Source organism: Accipiter gentilis, chromosome 4, assembly GCF_929443795.1.
Source record: "Accipiter gentilis chromosome 4, bAccGen1.1, whole genome shotgun sequence".
Lineage (NCBI taxonomy): Eukaryota > Metazoa > Chordata > Aves > Accipitriformes > Accipitridae > Astur > Astur gentilis.
The window spans coordinates 30084211-30104897 of NC_064883.1; the positions used below are offsets into that span (position 1 = coordinate 30084211).

General features: G+C 35.7%; 1 protein-coding gene across 3 annotated transcripts in view; it reads right to left on the reverse strand.

The window, feature by feature from the left end:
* ODAD2 (outer dynein arm docking complex subunit 2) overlaps positions 1 to 20687 on the reverse strand; it is an 87380-nt gene that overhangs the window by 62276 nt on the left and 4417 nt on the right. The window contains exons 6-9 of one of the 3 annotated variants that reach the window (XM_049798337.1): positions 19650 to 19766; positions 16600 to 16817; positions 14762 to 14887; positions 14410 to 14554 (exon numbers count right to left, since the gene is read on the reverse strand). In XM_049798337.1, coding sequence (XP_049654294.1) covers positions 14410 to 14554; positions 14762 to 14887; positions 16600 to 16817; positions 19650 to 19766 — 606 coding nt within the window. Of the gene's footprint in view, positions 1 to 14409; positions 14555 to 14761; positions 14900 to 16596; positions 16818 to 19649; positions 19767 to 20687 lie in introns of all 3 variants that reach the window. The other 2 variants (XM_049798336.1, XM_049798335.1) reach the window with 2 other exon arrangements.

Below are 20687 nucleotides of genomic sequence, written 5' to 3' on the forward strand. Positions count from 1 at the left end.
TTGAAACCATCACTTTGTTTGATACTTCCATAATAATCAAGAGGAAAAAAGCCTGTTAGTTGACAGCAAGCTTTCAACAAATTAAACCAAGAAAGCTAAAAGCATTAATGGGTCTTTGTTATGCATTAGTCTTTACTATGTTCTAGTAATATGTACTTAATGCCAATGATGATGCAGTAAACACTTTGCTTATGCTAAGGACATAACTAGTCAGTAAGTACTTAGAGAACTTAGATGTTTTCATACTAGCTGATCTTAATGGAATCCACTCTATGGTACTGAGAGAATTGGCTGAAACCAAAGACCATGATTAGTTTGCAGAACTGCAGAAAAAAAGCTGGTGTTAACAATGGAAAACAATGTCAATATTACCTGTCAATATCAGTGCTGTCAGACAAAAAAGCAAACTTTACAGAGAGACTTATAAACAGAATTGTAACCTGTGAGATGCAAGAAATCATCCTTCTTTGGTCTGGCACTGATAAAACCACAGTTTAATTACTATGTTCACTCTAGGTATCATATTTCAAAAAAGATCCTGACCAACTTGATGAAGACCACTGGAGGACAGCAAAATATCTCAGAAGTATGATCTACACAGAAAAACAGAAGGAACTGGAGTTGTTCACTATAGAGATGAAGAGAATAAGAAAGTGGTTTAAAGAACAGCTACAAAGACAGTCATCGGTTCTCCAGGTCCATTGTGCGTAAGACAAGAAATAACAGGGTTAAATGCCATCAAGGCTGATTTATGCTAGGTATTAGAAAAATTTTAACGCTAAGAATATTTGAATTTTGGAATATGTTGCTTACAGCAGTTATGAAATCTCCATCACAGCAAAGAAAAGTTACAGAAATATTTGTCCAGAAGACACAGAAAGAATTGATGTTCTTTTGGAGACAAGCAGATGGAGTAAATGACCTCCTGCATTCTGCTCTAGCCCTATTTTTTATTATTTATTTTTAGTGAAATTTTGTAAATATTAAATGTTTTTTATTAGATTACCCTTCTCTTCACTAAAAAAGGAGGATTGATCCATAATAGATAATAAGACCATAGATAAATACAATAGATAATAAAATATACAGACTTAAGATTTCAATATCACCTGTTCCATCCTAATTAAAATCCTTCCTAGTCAATACAAAGCTTTAAATTTTGAAACTATGATCTCAGTTCAGTAGGCTAGGAAAGAAAGATATAAAATTTCCTCTAGAGTAATCTCTGGAAAGGGTAAACACCATTAAAGTTTTTGCAGATGATCCGCCAGCAGGCAGAAACATTAGCTTTTCAGATAGCTGAGATGATTGTACAGGAGCTGTACAGGTGACCCATGGAGTATCTAACCTGGTACAGTCCATTTTATGGCATGAATTACCCCATTCCTTTTGCTTGAACCCTCTGACATAGTATGTGGCATTATTATGCCACTTTGGTCTTCCTACAGCAAAGACCTGTATCAAAGTTTAGAATTGTCACAACTGACACTAGAGAAAGGACAGTTTTATGAGAAAGGCACCATACCTGGACTCAGGATACCAGTGGTCTTTGAGTCCTTTGACAAAATTGCTGCCTGCTACTGGCCAGATGCCTTTTCCCAGTATCTTGTTCCCCACTTTCAACTGAAACCTAAAGGCATTATTGGAGTACAAGTAATAAAAGTACTAACAAGGCTATAAAGAAGATTATTCCAAATGTGTTGCCCAATTTGTAGTAAAATGCACATACATGCATGGAAAAATACAAACATTACAATCAATTTATAGTGCAATTCAGTTTCCTGAGAGAAAGCAAGATGAAATAAAATGAAAATTATACAGCTTTTGGCTCACAAACTTCTCTATAAATATGGTACCTATTTGGAGGGGTTTTTATTAATTTATTTAATTTCAATTTGGATTTAGAGTGAATATAACTGAATGCAACGAGAAAATGAAATATTGTTTTACTTTCCATGGCAATGTCAAGGATTTTTTTTTTCCTGTTTAGACCTATGGCTGAAATTTATTTTGCCATAGTAAAAGTTCATTTTATTTACTGTATTAAGTAAGTCCTGCATAGCTACCTTAATGTGCATGTCTGTGATAGTAAGCCTGTGACTGAATAACAGGAAAGAAAATTGCTGTTTGTGGGCAGTTCTGTCATTCTTATGTATAATAATACCCTACTTTTGATTATGAGTATATACAATCTGAATGACAATTACAATATACTTGACAAAATTCAGACCAAACCTACCAAGTCAATATATTTTTAGAAAATACTGAACGAACAAATAGCTTTATGTGACATCCAAAAGAAAGTAGGTCAAATTATAGAAACCTTTACTGTTATACCAGAAATTATTTAATTAAAATTTATTAACGGAATGAAAAAAATCGTAGAACAAAAACATTGTTTAAGTGGAATCCCAGCCAAAAATGTTATTAAAATATTGCCATTTTTATAAAACCAGAAAGCCAAAAAAGTAGTAAAGCATGAAACAGAATTCTTCATTTATACCTTTGTGATTTTTGATTTTCTGTTGAACTTGACTGTCTCAAATCACAGACGATTTTGTAATTTTCTGCTGGAAAATACTTCGAAATTTAAATAAAATTTGATAAAGCTAATGAAAGACTGAGTATTGCAGTATAATATGTATAATATACTTCAGCAAGGCAATTTTCCTATGCTAGTGAACCTCTAAACACTCTGAGTTTTGTTTTAGTTTAAATACTAGTTCCAATTTTTCATTTTAGTTTATAAAACATACAAGCTGCAACTTGTTAAGAGATGAGTTATGGACAAGTATAACTGAGTTATGGAATAATTCCCTGACCCACTTCCTGAATCTTCTGGCATTCTTTGGCTACAGCCTGGCAGTATGTAAACCATACAGATTAATATAAGTAAAGCCAGTGGAAAATCACAGGCATCACAAAATCACAAAATCCAAACCATTCACATTAATACGTTGACCCTGACCCTTGACAGTGGCAGAAGTGACATATATGTTATGACCCAGACACGGAGTTTAAATTGTCACCATATTTTATGAAACTGAAAAGAAATTAGTTTCCAAACAAGAGAGTAAGTCTATTATTTTCTGAGTGAACCAGAAGGTTTTGTTAGGCACCTGTTCATTCCCTCTCGAAAACTCTCCCAAGACATGTATCCATTCTGTTAGCTTTCCTTTTCTGATTCATAATAATAGGATTCTACTGTAGAGGAGGTAAGACTCAATGGAGTCCATGTGCAAACACATGAACTTTTACTTCATTGGACTAGGAAGAGTGGAATGATTTTCCCAGTAACTTCTCAAACCTCAAACTTGGAGAGAAGTGAAATGCTGACCCAAAAACCACAGAAAACCTGGCCAAGGTAATATATAATATCTTAACAGTGCAAGTTTATCTTCCTCTCATTTGTGAAATTTTCAGTTTAGGAGTGTATTTGTTCCCCAGCTGCATCTGGAGAATTTTGTAAAGACAATGGACTGCACTTTTCAATGCTAGACAAATTTGGAGAGAAAAATAAAAAGATTGTAATGTGCACAACAAACCCACGATCCCACTGTGATTTCTAGATCAGATCACTGCAACAGATGTTAATTTGGGATTTAATCTAATTGATCCATCAGAAACTACCGTTACTGCAAAATGTCACCATTCAAGAACGAGTTTTAGCTCTGGCTTAGGTTTTAGTTACCACAGGCCACCTGTAGTACCTTTGATAGCTGTACCAGAGTTCAGACCTCAGCTCATCTGGTAAAGTGTCTTGAGGTAACTGTATTTACAGAGTAAGTCTTAGACTGTCTCCAAATCACACCACAGTCTCCCAATGACACTCCAGCATGAATGAACTCAGCTTCAGCAAGTATCCTAGACTTCCTCTGCCCACCATGACAGGCCCTTTTGGCATATGAAAATTGCTGTACTTAACGCACAAACCATCATCTTTCACCATTCTCTGTAAGAGAAGCCACCCTCCTTGGTACCCTCTTATCTCTTCAGCAGTACACTGCCTTCACCTGCCACTAACACAGATGGAGTCCCTGAACATCACCCTGAGGTGATTTACCTCAGCATCCTTGATGATAGGGTCCTGTTTTTGAAAGTGACAGGCCACACATTTCTTCAGCCCTAACTGAAGGAAGATTGCTCTCTCGTTTGTTTGGAACATGACGTACTGTATCTCAGTCACTGTCCTGCCCTTTCCTCACTTTCAGAAGAGGTTGTTCTCGAAAACAGAGACTTACACACTTGGTAAGTCACACACAATGGGAGAGTTGTTCCATTCAATGCTTTCTGGTATTGAAATACAAAGCTTTCTGCATGCCTCCATCTGTGGCCAAAAGGTCAGACAACTCCCTCTAGAAACGGTCATGCTAACATCTACCAGCACGTAACAAATCATTCTGGGGTGGGAACTCCATTGTCACAGTAACTGTAATAGCAGTGTGCAAGGTCATCATACATACACTCAGCCTGCCTGATGAGCATCAGAAACATGGCCAATACCACTCACAGCTTGACAAAACATGTTCAATTGTGAGGTTAAAGAAGATATTTGTATTCCATGTTGCTGCCTGCTCTAAAGGGATAGTAACTATGTATATAAAAAGACTAGCCTCTCTGTAGCAACTCAGAGCCTGGAGGGTCATCATGGATGCTAAGATAGGATACAGCAAGTGTGTGCACTGCACCAAGTCTTCGGCATTTCTGTCTTCTTCAAGCATAGAGGACATCAGTGCTGGTAGGATACCTGTATTGTTGGTAAGCCTGAATACCCTATACTCTCATGAGACTATAGTGCCTATACAAACAATACAATGCCTTCAGCTCTTGCAGGCTGACCGGAGAGTTATATTCACACATTTCATCATGAGATGATTGATTTTATACAAGTATCTGCATACTCTGTGTCCTGAACAAAGCTGGCTGCAGACTTGAAAACCTCTGCAAGGCCAGCAAAGAGCACTTTTATCAAGTTTAACAGAATCAGGCCTTGGCATTCAGGACTAACTTTATTCAATCTAAAATTGCTGCAGTCCTGTAGTGTCATGTTGCAAGTGGGCTATCTCCTTAAATTTAAATATTTGAGCCCAGTTACCTGCAAACATTTTTTTATATAGGCTTCTACCTGATGTCAGCCTTTATCTGCCTTCTTTCCTCCCTTTCTGCCTTCAGTCTGTGGCTGAAGTCATATGTGATGCTACATGAAAAGCTCTTGAAACAAACTTACCCTACAGTCATCCTTCAACGGCCTTCAAAGTGTCTTTTTGACATGAGCAGTGAACATTGAGGGCTCATGGTGTCCTTGAGCTATGCTTCCCTCCCAATTCCCTGCCATCCCATAAAGATACCCTCCTAAAAGATACCAACTAGCTAAAAGGTACCAACTGAACAGAAAATGTTCTTTCGGGAAAACTGCTACATATGGCTAAATTTGTTTTGCAAGAAGAACAAACAAACAAGCTCTCAGATGCATTATGTGCCAATACAGATAGGTGAGAACAGCTAGTTGGGCTAATATAGACCAAAGTAATTCATAAGGCCAAGAACTTAAAAGTGATTCTTGGCTGAAGACAACAAAAATGCTGTTTCTCAGAACAGTGAGTAACTTAGATTCATTTGATTCCTCAAAGAAATATGTATGTTTTAGTGACCAGAAGGCAGATAAGGTCCTTTGCATCTGTGTAGAAATTACTGGATATTTTTCCTTTGCTCTTCTGATTGCTCAGACAACATCAATCTCAGTCAGATGTCACAAAATTGGATGTTGCTGTTTTTTTGGTCAGTTAATTCTTGCAAATTCCTTCCAGATGTTTATTTACTCCTGCTTTTCTCTAGAATCCAGACAGCCTCTCTCTTTGTTCACCAACTCAGTGTCAGAAGAACCATCATAAAAATGTGAGGATACTTTGCAGCCCACTCCCTGAAGAGCTCCAAAGACAGTGCAGCATATGGTGATAAGAAAGTAAAAAGCTGTGCAAAGTCAGTAGGTCTGGTCTACCGAAACCCTTCCAAAATAAATCTATAGGATCCTGATTACATGCATATTGTCTATGTAAACAAAGCTCAAGCACAGTCACCAAGCTGGCTAGGCCAAAGTTAGAGCACAGGTATCTAGCAGATGCCCATCAATTAATTCTCCCATTAACTGAGGACTGACAATTAGTTTCTAAGGCTGCTACCAAAAAGGCTAATCCTTACTAAGTACTCTAAGGAAAAACAGCCAGAAAGTATGCAAGCCCCTATTTCCAAATACATAAAGAATCTGGATTAAGAGTAGGCCTTCAAAAGACTACTTCACATTACACTCACTGACAATTTCAAATGCACAAGACTGTGGGGATGGGAGTCATCTGTCTAAATTCACTCATCTACAGCCATCCTACATTACTGATAATTAAGATCGAGTCATCTATAGCCATCCTACATTGCTGTTAATTGAGAGCAAGTCAACAATGAAGTTGAAAACGTGATCCATCTCACTCTGAATTAGATGCTTAAAATGTCAGATGAATCATATCCTTAAAGTGCATATTTTTTCCACTGATCATAAAGGTAGCCTTGAATGCCCAGCTCAGCTACAAACACCTATTGTTTACATTTAGAGCTGAGTGAGAAGAATCCCAATCTAGGTCTAGACTTTTATGTCTTGGTGCTAGAACAAGGATACAGCCCCCTCCCTGCCTTTGGCCACTCTTTGGCCACTTCATCTGAAGAAAATAAAGCATATACATTCTTAAAAAGAACATGCTGAAATCAGCAGGAAGTGAGGATTGAATGAGAAAGATAAAAGGGTCTAGGATTAAATAATAATTAAAAAAAACCCTAAACAAACAGCACTACTGTTTTTTAATTTAACACTGATACTTGTAAATCCTGACTACAGACTTGGAGATGTGACATAGGCTGCCCATAATACAGATGTACTACTGACCTTGTGACAGTGTCAGACCTGCCTAAGCAATTTTGATTTTCCTAGCACTTGGCTCACAAAGAGAATAAAAGCCTTAATGTTATTACAGCTATTTTATTTTTATGGATCCAACTCCTTTGGGAAACCAGTGGAAGTGAATCAATGGAGAAAATTTAATGAGGTTGAACTAGGAAGGACCTGTGCCTGTAACAGGCTACTGGAGAGCTGACACACTGTTGAAGCTTCATAAGCACTGAGCAGACAGAAAAGACAGTGTCATTTGAAACCAGCCAAATAAGATTTTGCAAGCAAAACAAAATGATACCAGTAGTTTATGAAAAACTAAGGACAAACGATCTCTGGAGAAATAAGCTAACTTAAAAACTGAACTTAGTGAGATCATAGGAAAAACAATTATAGATTAAGACATGGCTGAAGCACAGGCATGCTTCTGAAATAACTGTGTGTATAGTAAGCTGTGATTAAATTGAGCCTAGATCCAATGTGGAACACTTAAAACCAATGAAGAACACTGTTCTCACTTCTTAAAACTCTTGGTAGCTTTCAGACACAATCATGTTCTAATCCTTTAGGAAAGCCAACAATTTTATTATCTACTTCATGATTATAAAGGCTTAAGTCAGACTGAGACAGCTGTGGCAATTTATAATTATTTTAGAGGTACAGTAGTTAAGGTGTCAAAACAGTAGCTCATTAGTTTAATTACCTGCTTTTCAATAGAATAAAATCCTGCAGAAAGAGGAGAATCAAACTTCAGTTGTATTACATTCTTTTCCTCAGCCCTTAATTTTTGACATACCATCTCTTCCTTCTCATTTTTTGTTGAATTCTACCTTTTTTGCTTTTATTTTCTTTAGTTCTATCTTGTCTTTCATCATCAGGTATGAAACTCTTAGAAACAGGTGACCCTCAGAACGTTAATTAAACTTCCACTACCCAGAAATTCATCAGAGTTGGTGTTAATGGTCAAAAATCAACTGGCTGTTATGAATTTTATATGTCTCTTGTGATGAGGAATGATTGTTTGTACAGTATTTTGAGGAGAGAGCTATGCAAGTGCTTCAGAGTTGCCAATTATAATAATAATTTGAGAGTTCACCATTTGCCAATATTTCCTACCCAGTAAATTTATCATAAAAAGATTTCTTTTTCATGATCAGCACTGGCTAGGTTGTTAAAAAATACATATCTTAACTATAAAATGCAGTTTTACCATATTTTTATTCCATTTTTTTTCAGTAATCACATTCTTTACTGAAATTTAAAAAAAAATCTTGGCTAATACTGGAAGATAGGAACAAAAGATATTCGTGAACAGTGGAGAAGAGAGTGATATGAAGGCTGACAGGTTTGCCAAGGCTGACAGGTTAGCCAAACATGTGCCTAGAAACACTAGCAGGTGGCACATGATTGTGTCTCATACATTTGGTATTTTCTGAAAAATAACAGTCTACCACTTAGTCAAGCTACAGCAACATTTATTTTTCATCTTGGTCTTTCAGTTCAGTTGAATAACCACCTTCATATTACTCCACCATATACTTTCATAAGGGAAGATAAAAGATTTATTGTTAGACATTCTGCTAATAAGGTCAGGTAAATTATCTGCAAAGTTGGTCAGTCCTGAAAAGATGCACTACACAGTGGCAAAATTATTTTATATACAAAAATATTTTATATGCACTTATATATGCTTATTTTGTATTTAATAGCCAAAATATAATCTCACGCAAGCCTTGCTAATGTTATATATTAAAGAAAAAACAGTTAACTCTTATCCACAAATTGTGGAAAAAATAATATAATGTGCAATATATTTTCTAAACAGATCAGATACTTTTACTCCTATTAGATTCTAATATCTGCATCTATTCCACAACTAGGGCCAGATTTCAAGATTACAGATAAATTTCTTTGATAATTTTGCACAAAAAATGATTTCTAACTTCGTTATGTATCTGACCAAATTCATAACTTCTATGTTAATCATCTAAGTATCCAATCATATTTGTAAAGTTCTACTCACTGGTAACTCTTCCTGGAAAAATGGAAGCAGAGTCAAGAAATAGAGAGTTAGTTCCTCAGAATTTGTATTTGCAGTTCTCTGTGCAGTTTGTTGGTCAGGAATATCTGTACACACCAGAGATTTTAGACTTTTTCTATGACTACCACTAATCTTTTGAGCAGTATTACAATGTGTAAAATATGTAAATAAACAATTGGTACTTTAGGGGGTACACTGTAATACTAATACTATTTTTTTCATGTCTTACAAAATTTAAAATTACTTTTTGTGTAGTTTCACCTTAAATGAATTAGTCTTTGAAGACCCATTTTATTCCTTAGGCTAATATGTTCATGTCTCTTTTGAGGTTCTGCATTTTAGAATAAAACAATTACTTTTCTGCTAATCCCAAAATACAATCAATTTCTTTAATCCATGCATAGTTTATGAAGCTGATTTAAATTTTATAGTGAGTACCAGTGTCATTTTAATAATCTGGAGCATTTCCAATACCATTAGAACTTAAGAAAGCTATACTTTACCATTATGCAGTTAAAAAATACTGCATCTATCCCCTATTTCATACAAATTTTGAGAAAAATCTACAAGCTACATCAATATCTTTGCAAGTGCCATAAATTTATAACTGGTTCATATAGAAGAGTTGCTGTATACACCACCTGTTAAACCACAGGAGGGCTGAGACTGCTACACAATTTTCATTTGCACAAGAGAGTAATAATTTATTTTGAAAGGCTGGATGTTTTCTGCCTTCCTCTTTATGAGGAAGACATCTATTTTTCAGATATCTAAAACCTTAGACTTCAGATATGACAAGTCTCACCTTAGAGATAAACTGTGACTGACTTTATATTAATGCATAGCAGGGAAGTGTGCAAGCAGTTGTTGACTGCCTCCTTCTTCCCCTCCAAGTAGAGAAATGTCACATTGCAAGCCTTGCACACAGAATGCAAAAGAACTCCCCACACACATGCAACTGCCATTTAAGATTTAGTCCTCAAGTGTTCTGAAATAGGCTCCCTGTTTCTGTAATAGGTTGAATCTTCCTTGTCCACATTCCTACCCTTCACGCATATATGGATTTCCTGCACCCTGGCTTGCCCCAAGCCCCTAAATTCCAACCTCCAGACGTCTTCCTGTCTCTTTCTGGGTAACAAAACTATCCCATACTGTTTATCAACAATATTTACATGAACCTCTCATTTCAGATCCTGCATCTTAGCTCCTGGCAGAGCCTCCCTGCATCATTTCACTGTCTGTCTCCACTTCTAACCTGTACCTTTCTTCCCCAAGAATGCTAGTGCCTTCCATGTACGAAGAGCTTAGCTGGGGATCCACTATTCCTTCCTGCAAGCCAATACATAGTTGTATTTCCCTAACTGACAAATTTGAGCTTCCTGAGAAGAGGAAGTAAACTGTCTGCGGTGCAGCAATCACACTACATCCTCCTGGCTCAGCTCTGCTCACATTGCAAAGGGGAAGCAGAAGTGATGGGCAGTAGGTCTTGCCCAGCCAATACTCACTGCAATACATGCACTGTAGGAACTAGACCCATAGCTTTGGTCTCTTCAGACTTTCATTTCCTTGACCCAATTGCCTAGAAATAAGTGAGGACTTTTAGAGGGGTTGGAGAGAAAGAAAAGGAAAGAGGCAAAGACCAGAAGGAATATTCCTGTACATTCCTGCCTCCCTGGTCTGTTTGCCATCTTTTTGTAATATAAGCCCAATACAGAGAGGCCTTCTGCCAGCTACAGGAATGTTGCTTAAATGTAGCAGTCTTCCAAAGTTCCTGCCAAAATGCAGCTGTGGAGCAGACCTGAATACCCAGTGTATCCCACAGTTCTTTCAACCTTTTCCTTGTCCAGTGAATGAGATTTCACTGAGTCATAGGACAGACGTCCTCCCTTCCCAGCCATCAACTGCTATGCAGCACCAGGGCACATGGACACCTGGGAGCTGGTGTTCAAGGCCATAATCAGGCCACATCCTCCCTAGCTCCTGTGCAGTGCCACAGCCTTTCCCCAGCTCCTGGACAGGGCACAAGATCCAAACACCTGGGGAGATACAGCAGGTTTGCCCACCTATGATTCCAAAGTAGAGAAGAAATACAATGCTGTTCTAAGAATGAAGTCGTTTGAACTGGAGTAATTCAAAACAGATATGAAATTAGTGGATATTTTACATGAAGTGTGAGATTTGACTGGTTTCACTAGTGTATCCCTGAAATATAGCCAAAATTAGAATGACTTTCCAGATAAGAAGCTGAAGGAAGAATTCTGTAACTGACATGGTCCTGCAGAACTCTATCCAAAGCTCACCCTGGCATAGGTGTACATATAAATCACACCCTTACAGGGAACCAAAACCAAGCAGCACAAGGGCTTAAGGGATTAAAGACTTATTCTGGAGATTGGAGTTATTCCTGGCACAGTCACCAGCCCCAATTCACCTCTCAACATCTCAATTTTATCTTAAAACTGGCGATAATCAGTGCTCAACAGCAGGCAGCACAAAGCATTGTGGCCAGCTCTCACCTTTTTTTTTCTCCTTTCTTTTTTCAGTGAACAGCCAAAGCTCTGCCACAGCTCTGCACTTCTACCTGATATTCCCCATTTCTAGTAAAAAGATCATTGTAAAATGTGACCCCTTCACCCAAATCCTAAATTTTGTCACATGTAAAATGTAGTCCTTCCTCTAGAAATCTAACACTTCAGAAGCACTACTTTAATAAATAGTGTGAAAGCTGAAGCAGGCTCTCCTGAGTGAATCTCACTATTACAAACATCAACAGAACACTTCATTCCAATGTTATCTACTCTAGCCCCAAAAGATGCCTAAGACAACGCCATCACCAAGTTCACTGATCTATCTTCACTGCCCATTCTTAAGTCAATGGGGAGACATGGCAAGAGCACACATGTTCAATCTTCTGCTTCACAGCCCTGGGAAGCTTGAAGGTAGGACAAGGAGCCAGACCACAGAAGCAGCTGCTTCCCAGTGGAGCAATTCCAACATGGCTGCTCTTTCCCAGAAAGGACGGGGAATGGAGAAGGGCAAAAAGTCAGAAGGGCATTTCCCCTGCACTGGAATTTTCTTTCCATGAAGAGGTATAAAAATACATAGCCTACAGGCAAAATTCACAGGATCTAGCAAGTTTGCATTATATAGGAAGCAACCGCCTTTTTAAGTTTTAATGGTAATCTAACATTAGTATAAAATCTAGGTATCTTTCAGGTTTTATGGAAGTTTTGTGTTTGCAAATTGATCTTTTACAGAGTCTTGCTGAATTGTGATTCACATTTACTTTAGCAGATGTTAAAAAAATGGTTGCATCTACAAATTATTGTATTTTCTAACTTGGTATCTCAAACATCTATTACTTAAGGCATTTTATTATATTTTTAAGACGTGCAAACCATGTATAGTACCTTTGAAGACACACAAGCTCTCTGAAATTTGTGCTTCTATATAAATATGCTTGTAGATACTTAAATATTGTAGTCATAAATTTATTTTCTCTTCTGTTGCATGTGTCATGAACACTTGCCTACATGAACAACAAGAATGCCAAAAAATCTCCTAAGTCTGGCCAGAAGTGCAGTATTTATACTTGAATTAAAATGAATTCCATGTGCAAGCTAAAGTAGCACTCCATCAATAAAACATTTCAACCACTGTCTGTGGTTGAAATGCCACTGAGGCATCTCTTTTCAGCTTTATCTGACACTAGGGATTTCTTGCTTTACGTAGCTAAGAATCAACAAAGAACTATTTTAAGTACATCTTAAAGTACTTTTTTAATATTTAAAGAACTATTGGAAGACTTGGGTGTGCATGAATACATAAACAAGTATACATTTGAATTTTCATAACAAACCTTTTTCATATTATGGAATTTTGTATTATAAACACTTCTTAACAGGTACTCACAATTTGATCAAAAATGCTCCCCTTTCTTTTTCTAGTTCTAAGCCATTAAGTAATTTTGCTTGTTGACAACTGGAACAAAATATACTCATTTCTAAAAGAAGAGAATGAAAAACATATTTTCCTATTTGCCATTCTCACTTTTCATTCAGAATGGTTTCATGCAAGTGTAGATACGTTTCAGTATTGAATCAAGTCCAATACTAAAACCTAAACATGATTATATGAAGGATCTAGAGAGGAAAGGGAGTTTGAGAATTATGTAACCAGGAGAGAAGAGCCTTGTCAGTAAAGAGGGTGGTCCATAAATGGGCCAATGAAAAGATTTCTGGGAGTTCATCAACAGTAATGAATTTCAAGTATCCTCTCCAGGAGGACCTTGGGTCTTTACTAAATAGCACAATTATTTCTCTGAGCTCTCAGAAAAGTACAAAGAAATGGTTCGTAAGACAGACAGAAGGAAGCTATTAGTAGACTGAAAGATTTGAAAACACCACCTTGAATGTAATTACATGCAAACATAAACAATTGTATCATGCAAAAAGTATATATTGTGTGTTCAGCATTAGTGGATAGCCTGAGCAAGTTACATGCTGAATGTTACATGCACTGAGAACGAGCAGTAAGAGTGCACTGAACACTGTTTAAAAGACTGAGTTACTCTTCTACAATGGTTAAAAGACTGGAAGGAGCCAAAGCTTTTCTTATTCCTCACAAGTATTTCTGCTGTACCAAATGCCAGCACCATCATTTTATCAGTCGGATGTGTATATTCTGTAACTGTACTCAAAAAACCAAATAAACCAGCGCTTTTATTAGTAACTTACAGTACATAAATTCCAGTACAAACTTGTAAAGGAATTTCTCCTGAGGGAAAAACATAATTAGTTTTAGAATTTTCCAGAATAGTACAGGGTTGTTGGGTTTTTTACGTGTTTCAGACATACACAGAATTCTAAACATCTATATTTATAGGTTCCAAAAGATTTTCAACAAGTCTGTGTAAAAAAACCTTTTTTTGTTTTAGAGGATGCCTGTTTATCATACATTTTCTTGTCCACTAACAGCATCTATCCAGACACAAGACCACGTTAGAATTACTTCAGTCATGCATTAATCATAGTTGATGAAAGACTTCAGGCAAGTATTCAGTTTTAATAAAAACTCTTGAAAGTTATTATCCACATAAAGAAATATCTTGGAAAGTTTCACCCAAAAAGTAAAACAGAAACCCAATAATTAATAAAGAAATTATACCATCTTAAGTTTTAAATAACACTGAACAGATGGTTTAATCTAAGGGTCTATGTAAGCCAAAAATAGCAGATAAAAAAAATGCAGGAGAAACGGGTGTGTGATAGGAAAGTCCACAGTTCCAGGATTTGAACATACTACATAGCAGGGCTAGTCTAAAATATATGGAAGGTGGAAAGGATGAGGAGTTGGTCTGGTGTCCTCAGATGTACAAGGTAAAGAGTAGTTTGGGGTTTTGTTTTAATAAAATTTATCAATGCTTCTTATTTACCTTTAAATATTTTGCAAGTTTCTGAATTCCCCAGTATTCCGATGGCAAATCAGTGTTTCCTTCCTGATGATGTACAGGCTGTTCTTCATCTTCTTCAGTCTCTGACGAACTTTCACTAATGTCTTCAAACCTGCCTGATGTTTTACTAAAAACAAATAAACAGCATCACCCATTTTAAACAGTTATAATCTAGTATGAACAAGCACATTTTAAACAGGTATGACAACACTGCCTGATAACAGAATTAGAAAAATATAACTGATGCTACCAGATATTAAGTATGGTGATAATTACTGTAGATACAGAAAATGAAAATTAAAAAATTGATGGAAGAAAAATAAGTAACCCATACCATTTCGAAGCTCGTTGTATTTTAACAGATTCAGAAGAAATGCCACTGGCTTTCTTTTTGATTTTCAGAGACACAGTACTACTTCTCCCTTCTTCTTCAGCATCTTTTTTTGCAGCCTTGTCACTAAAATATTTGTTTTTATTGAAAAAATTATTATATATATACATAGAAGCAAAAAGCTATAGTTGGACACATATGTCAGTACATATGAGCTTATGATCCTACACAATAAACTTCATTAAAAAGAAAGTATGCTCCGTCTTACCTAACTAATTTTGATTTAATAAAATAGTGAAATACTAGAAAAATTATATTATGCTGACCTGTATGTGATATAAGAACAAAGAATGAGTATATGCAGACAGACCACAGGTCCATTTATCCTAGGATACCATCTCCAATCATGACCAATAGCAGCTATCTAGGTAACAGTAGAAGAATAACAGAAGAACATGGAAATTATTTTTTCCAGAATATTCTTCAGCAAATTGTGATTCAGGGAACTCTTGATTGTCCTTGCATTAATAGTTCTGGACAGATTTTTCTTCTGTGAATGTGAACTCACATAAACAAATGGCCTCTCCCATGCTGTGGCATAGAATTTGAAAGCTTAGCCATGTGTTGTATGAAGAAATCTCTCCCTTTGTTCTGAATTGGTCTCACTGCCTCATTTTCATTTGATGCCCTTTATTCTTGTATTAGAACAGACAGTAACTATCTGTTCCCTATTTACCATCTCCATTAATGATTTTTTGTATCTATCTGCCTTATTGTCCCCCAGTCAACTTTTTTCCAGGCAGAAGAGTTCTAGTCTGCCTAGTTCTTACACACACTTGAGCTGTTCCAGAGATTTGATCATGCTGAATATAATATACCTTGCTTTCCTCATATTCCAAAGAAGACTCCGAGGCCTAGCTGGGCAATCTCTGGTGCTTTTTTGTCCCTAATTTACAGTGCTGTGAAAACATAATGTCGAGCCTGGGCTGGTCATACTATCACAGTCACAACAATAAAAGAGAATACTACTCATGATTACAGCCAATTTTACTACATCTAGATTCTAACAATGATTGTGGAAAAAGATAAGCTCTTGTCCCTGGAAAACCACATTTTTTTTAACTGATGACTGTAGGTCACATGCAGAATCTCTTAAAATGTTTCTTGCAAGATGTCAAACTGGCAGACTTGAGAAGATAATGCCTTTTTTTGTAGGGTGGTAACAAAGCCTTTCCTTCAGATATTACTCTTCCTCCGTTTACACAAAATCAGGAAACATGAAATCAGACAGAGTTCTGATTTCAAAAGACAAATCCAACAATATCCAATACATGTATACTCTATTTTTGGGTGTCCAAACTTTGAGATAATCTCATTAGTGAAGACTGTTTCTAAGCAGAGCCAGAAAAGTGGCTCATATAATATGAAATCATTAAAAATTGATAGTATAAGTAAGAGTCATCTTAATTTTCCATCCTGGATCTCTTTTGCCTCCCTCAGAAAGTGTAGTTTAGATTAGATTGTCTACTCTGTCTTGCTTTAAAGGGCATTTTACACCAAAAATATGATAATATCACAGTCCTGGAGGACCAGTACTGCAGATGGTTGCAAGATATTTCCATGCCTTGCTGTGGAAATGACATAACATCATCAAAGTTGTTGCATGACAGAAGAAAACTCTTTGGTAGTCTGTACTCTCTTAGAAATCAACATGTAGTAAATTTTGTTTTATTGCTCCTAACTTAAGATAATAATGCAAACCTACAACATGCAGTCCAATCATTAGCACAGTTTAGAGAGATCTACAAGAAAAATCAGTTATAAAGATAACTACTTATCTGTGGGAAGCAGAAAGCCCAGTATTCTTCCACTTCATAGATGGTTCTAATTTTTTCTTGTCAATGGATCTCCTTCTTGATGCAGAACTTTTCACTTTCTCACATACATTCTTTTCTGTAAGATCATAAAGGTTCTGGGATTGGCCAGAGACCTTAGCATCAACTACTTCCATACGCTGATAATTCTTCTCATATGATGGTTCTTTTAAAAAATTATATTCCTAAAAAAGGAGACAGTTTGTCAGTCATATTGCTATATGAATAATGCATATTAAAACAATAAGTTATAAGCACAATTCCAGGATGCTGTGCTTAAAAAGTATGTATTAAAGGTAGAATTAGATTATAAGCATAAAATCAGACTGCCTTTAAAAGAATGAAACATTAATCTGGAAAGTAGCTGTTACTGTGTGCAAATTAAAGTTTTTGAAATAAACGAACTAGCTAAACTTGGAACTTCTTGAACATAGTTGAAAATTGGGTGTTGTTCAATTTCTAATATGTTAAATAATTTGTGACACAAGCACTTTTATAGAACCTAATTCCAAATGAGTTTTAAGATCTAGAATTGCAAAGTCAGTCATTCTGCTTTCAATGGATCATTTATATAAAAACTATTTCCCTGCATAAAGGATTTACAAAAAATTCCCACAAAAAAAATAATGAACATAAAACTGAAAATAGGCTATGATAAACTGCTAGACTTCAGTTCCAAGTAATTTAATTTGATATAGTTTAGAATTAATATAAACACATTCCATTTCATTTTTTTCATCTTCTGTCTCTCAGGACAAAACATTGTTGAACAAGTCACATACAAGAACGGAGCTGAGTAGCACCTACCAATCCTTCAGCTGTCTGTGTCTAGCACCATGGCTGATCAAAAATACCCAGAACAGAAAAGACTCTTGTCAACTCTTATTCTCTATTGGAACATATTCAATTTTTACAGGAAAGACAGCATACAATCATTACTTATTATTATTGTTATTATTACAGCTGTCACTACCAGATAGGTGAAGACATTCCTTTATGTATCTGATTCAAGGCAGTTTTAAGGAGACTGTCACAGTATGGTCTGTTTTTGACTAGTCCCTGATGTGAATCGGCTGTTCCAGGCTTGCTGACTCAACTGTCTAATCATAAACTAACTCATGCTAATTCTCTCATTCTGAAAATGTACTCTAGACAAGACACTTTAACAATAAACTAGACAAATCACAGGGGAATTGATGCTGTAGCTTGACCAGCTAAGCACATGTTAAAAAGTATGTTTTCTACAGCACTATATGCCAACACAGCAATTCTAAATGTTAGCTTAAACAAGGCCAAGAAGATATTCTAAAAGTTAATTGGTTTTGCAATATATGTCTACATAATGAGCTTTTTGAAGCTCTCCTCTCCTCAGAAAAAAAAAAAATCAAAACTATTTCCAGTCATAATTTATTTCATATAGGCAACCTTGGAAATACAGATTTTCTCTGCTTTTCAGAGTTTTAGAGTAGAGATTTTCCCTCAAAAACAAATGCTCTGCAGCTCTACAGTATTAAACTTATTTAAATTCTAGTTTTAGAATGCAGAATGTACTAAACCAGCTCTTCAGCAAGGCAATATGATATGATATTCCTAAACCATTAAAAAGGTATAATTTATACTCTTCAGCATAAACTTATTTACACAGTCAGGGAATACTAAGTGATTTATATGACAATTGAAGGAAAACAGGATGAATTCTATTTATTTACTCTTATTTAGTAAGTGTACACATTTCTTGAATAGCTACAGTATCTTTATAAGAACAGAAAACCAGTAAAGGTATATTATCTCTATTATCGATATTAACATTCATCTATATTAACATTTAGGATTAGAACTGTAAAAAATTATTACAATATTACCATATTTTACCTTTCATGACCATCAAATGAAGCCAAATCACTTTGAAAATACATTAAACCAGCAATTATGTCTGAAAACATTCATATATTGTCACATTTATGAAATGTAAACCAATACCAATATGTAGATATAACATTAAAAAAATACTTGCCTATGGGATAAATAAAACACATTTTGGAACTTATTGCACTTTCAAACAGAACAACTTACAAATTTAATTCCATTACTGTTAATATAAGCTACTGTATTTATGTGTACAACTTGAAATGCTCTGTTCTTTCAGAACTGTCAAATATCTGTATCTCAAGAAAAATAAATATCAGCCCTACATCCTAGAAAATCAAAACTAAAGAATATTTCCCTGTTAATTACTTCCTTCTTGCAATAATTAAAATTGCCTATAAATAACCACAATAAAACTTTCGACAGGTTTTGGCCTGTAATGATTTTTACCACCAAGTTATTAATCTGTTATAACCACATCAGGAATCTGAAAAAAGAGTTTTTATCAGGAATGATGAAACAACTACAATTGTAGTGGCACTGTGTGATTCTAGCTAATATAGAGCTCTGAATAAAATCCAAAACACTTGCATGTTACAGTGGCTGAAGCAACACATGGTGTGTAAGCTGGATGCTAAACTCAGCTCTGATATTTAGAGGCAGTTCTTGTAAAAATGTTGGGCTATTATTTATATTTGGGTTACAAAGAATGAAGATTAAAATGTAAGTGGTTTTGATCACAGAAAAATAGTCATAAAAACTTGACCTTTTCCGTAAGGAGATCATATTTTCCTGCTTTAGTATTTCCAGTGCTCCATAAAGAATAACACCCGAAGATGAGCAAAACTTTTTATGCAAAATTAGAAACTGACCTCACATGTTGGATCAAACCTCATAAGGTATGACAGAACAATACGTGAAATAGTGTATTATTTGCTATTTGCAAAAGGAACATATTTAGTAGAAACTGAAACAAACCCAAAGAAAAATAATAAATGCATTTCAGAGTCTTTAAAATACTTCATTTAATCACAGTTTTATCTTTGATGAAGAACATAAATGTTCAGCCACGTTTATAATGTAATTCTTATCAATATACAATGTATGTTTGTACAAAGTAGAATATACACCCAGAATCAGTAAATACATACCTGTTTAGCCATATTTTCTACAAATCTAGGTGATCTCTCCCTTAAAAATGTGACAATATCTTTATACACATCACTTTTTCTTTCATAGTCAATGTCATCTTTACCCTTTTGCTGACCCTTAAAAAAAGAATAAATTTAAAATTATAATAGTATTGCCTTACACAGGTATTTTAATCTGCATTATAAAATAGTGCTCAAGAGCACAGAGGTCATACTGTAATGAATTAGGTACAGAAGTCTCACGCTCAGCTGAGTCCACCAAACTTCAATAATGCTTTGTAAAGATGCATGGATCACCTCCATGGATCCCAACAGATAATCAAGATCTTACACAGAATTCTGCAAAATTACTATCAGTTAATTGTACTGTGTATAATTCTACTGAAAAGAATTTATGACTTATGGCAAACAACCAAGTAAATATGAGCTTCCAGTGCAGTATGGCAGATGTCTAAAAGGATCAGAAAATAATACGACCTGACTAGCCTAGGCTTTATGAGCTTCATCCATTGAAAACATGCTAAGTCAAAATTTCCCTGGATTTTTTAACTCTCAGGAAATCAATTTGTGGAGTTACGCCTGATGGACATCAGTGTCTCTTCAAAATGAATGTAGGAGCTCTGCTCACTGCTGAACACACATAAGGACTATTATGCCTAAATAAAACCTCTCTGTAGGGAAATAGGTAACCAAAATGAAAAGCAGAAGAAGAGAGATACATAATTTCCAAAAAGCTTCCACTGAAAAAAGAAAGCACTCCTTATCATTGATAAAAAGACAAAAGCAAGCTATATTAGCCACATACAATATTACACCTCAGATCAAGAGCAATGAGGCACTAGAAAGGCATCTAGTCCCACAGTACCTTTGAACAGGAATAGTGTGAAGGGCTGTTAGGGCATGTTTAAACAAACACTGCTAGCAAAGAGTGCAAAACACACTCCTAGTATAAAACTTCTAGAAAAAGCACTCAAAACATATAGGAAAAATAGCATACATTTATTACTGTGTCTTCTCCTTCTGTACCAATAAACTAGC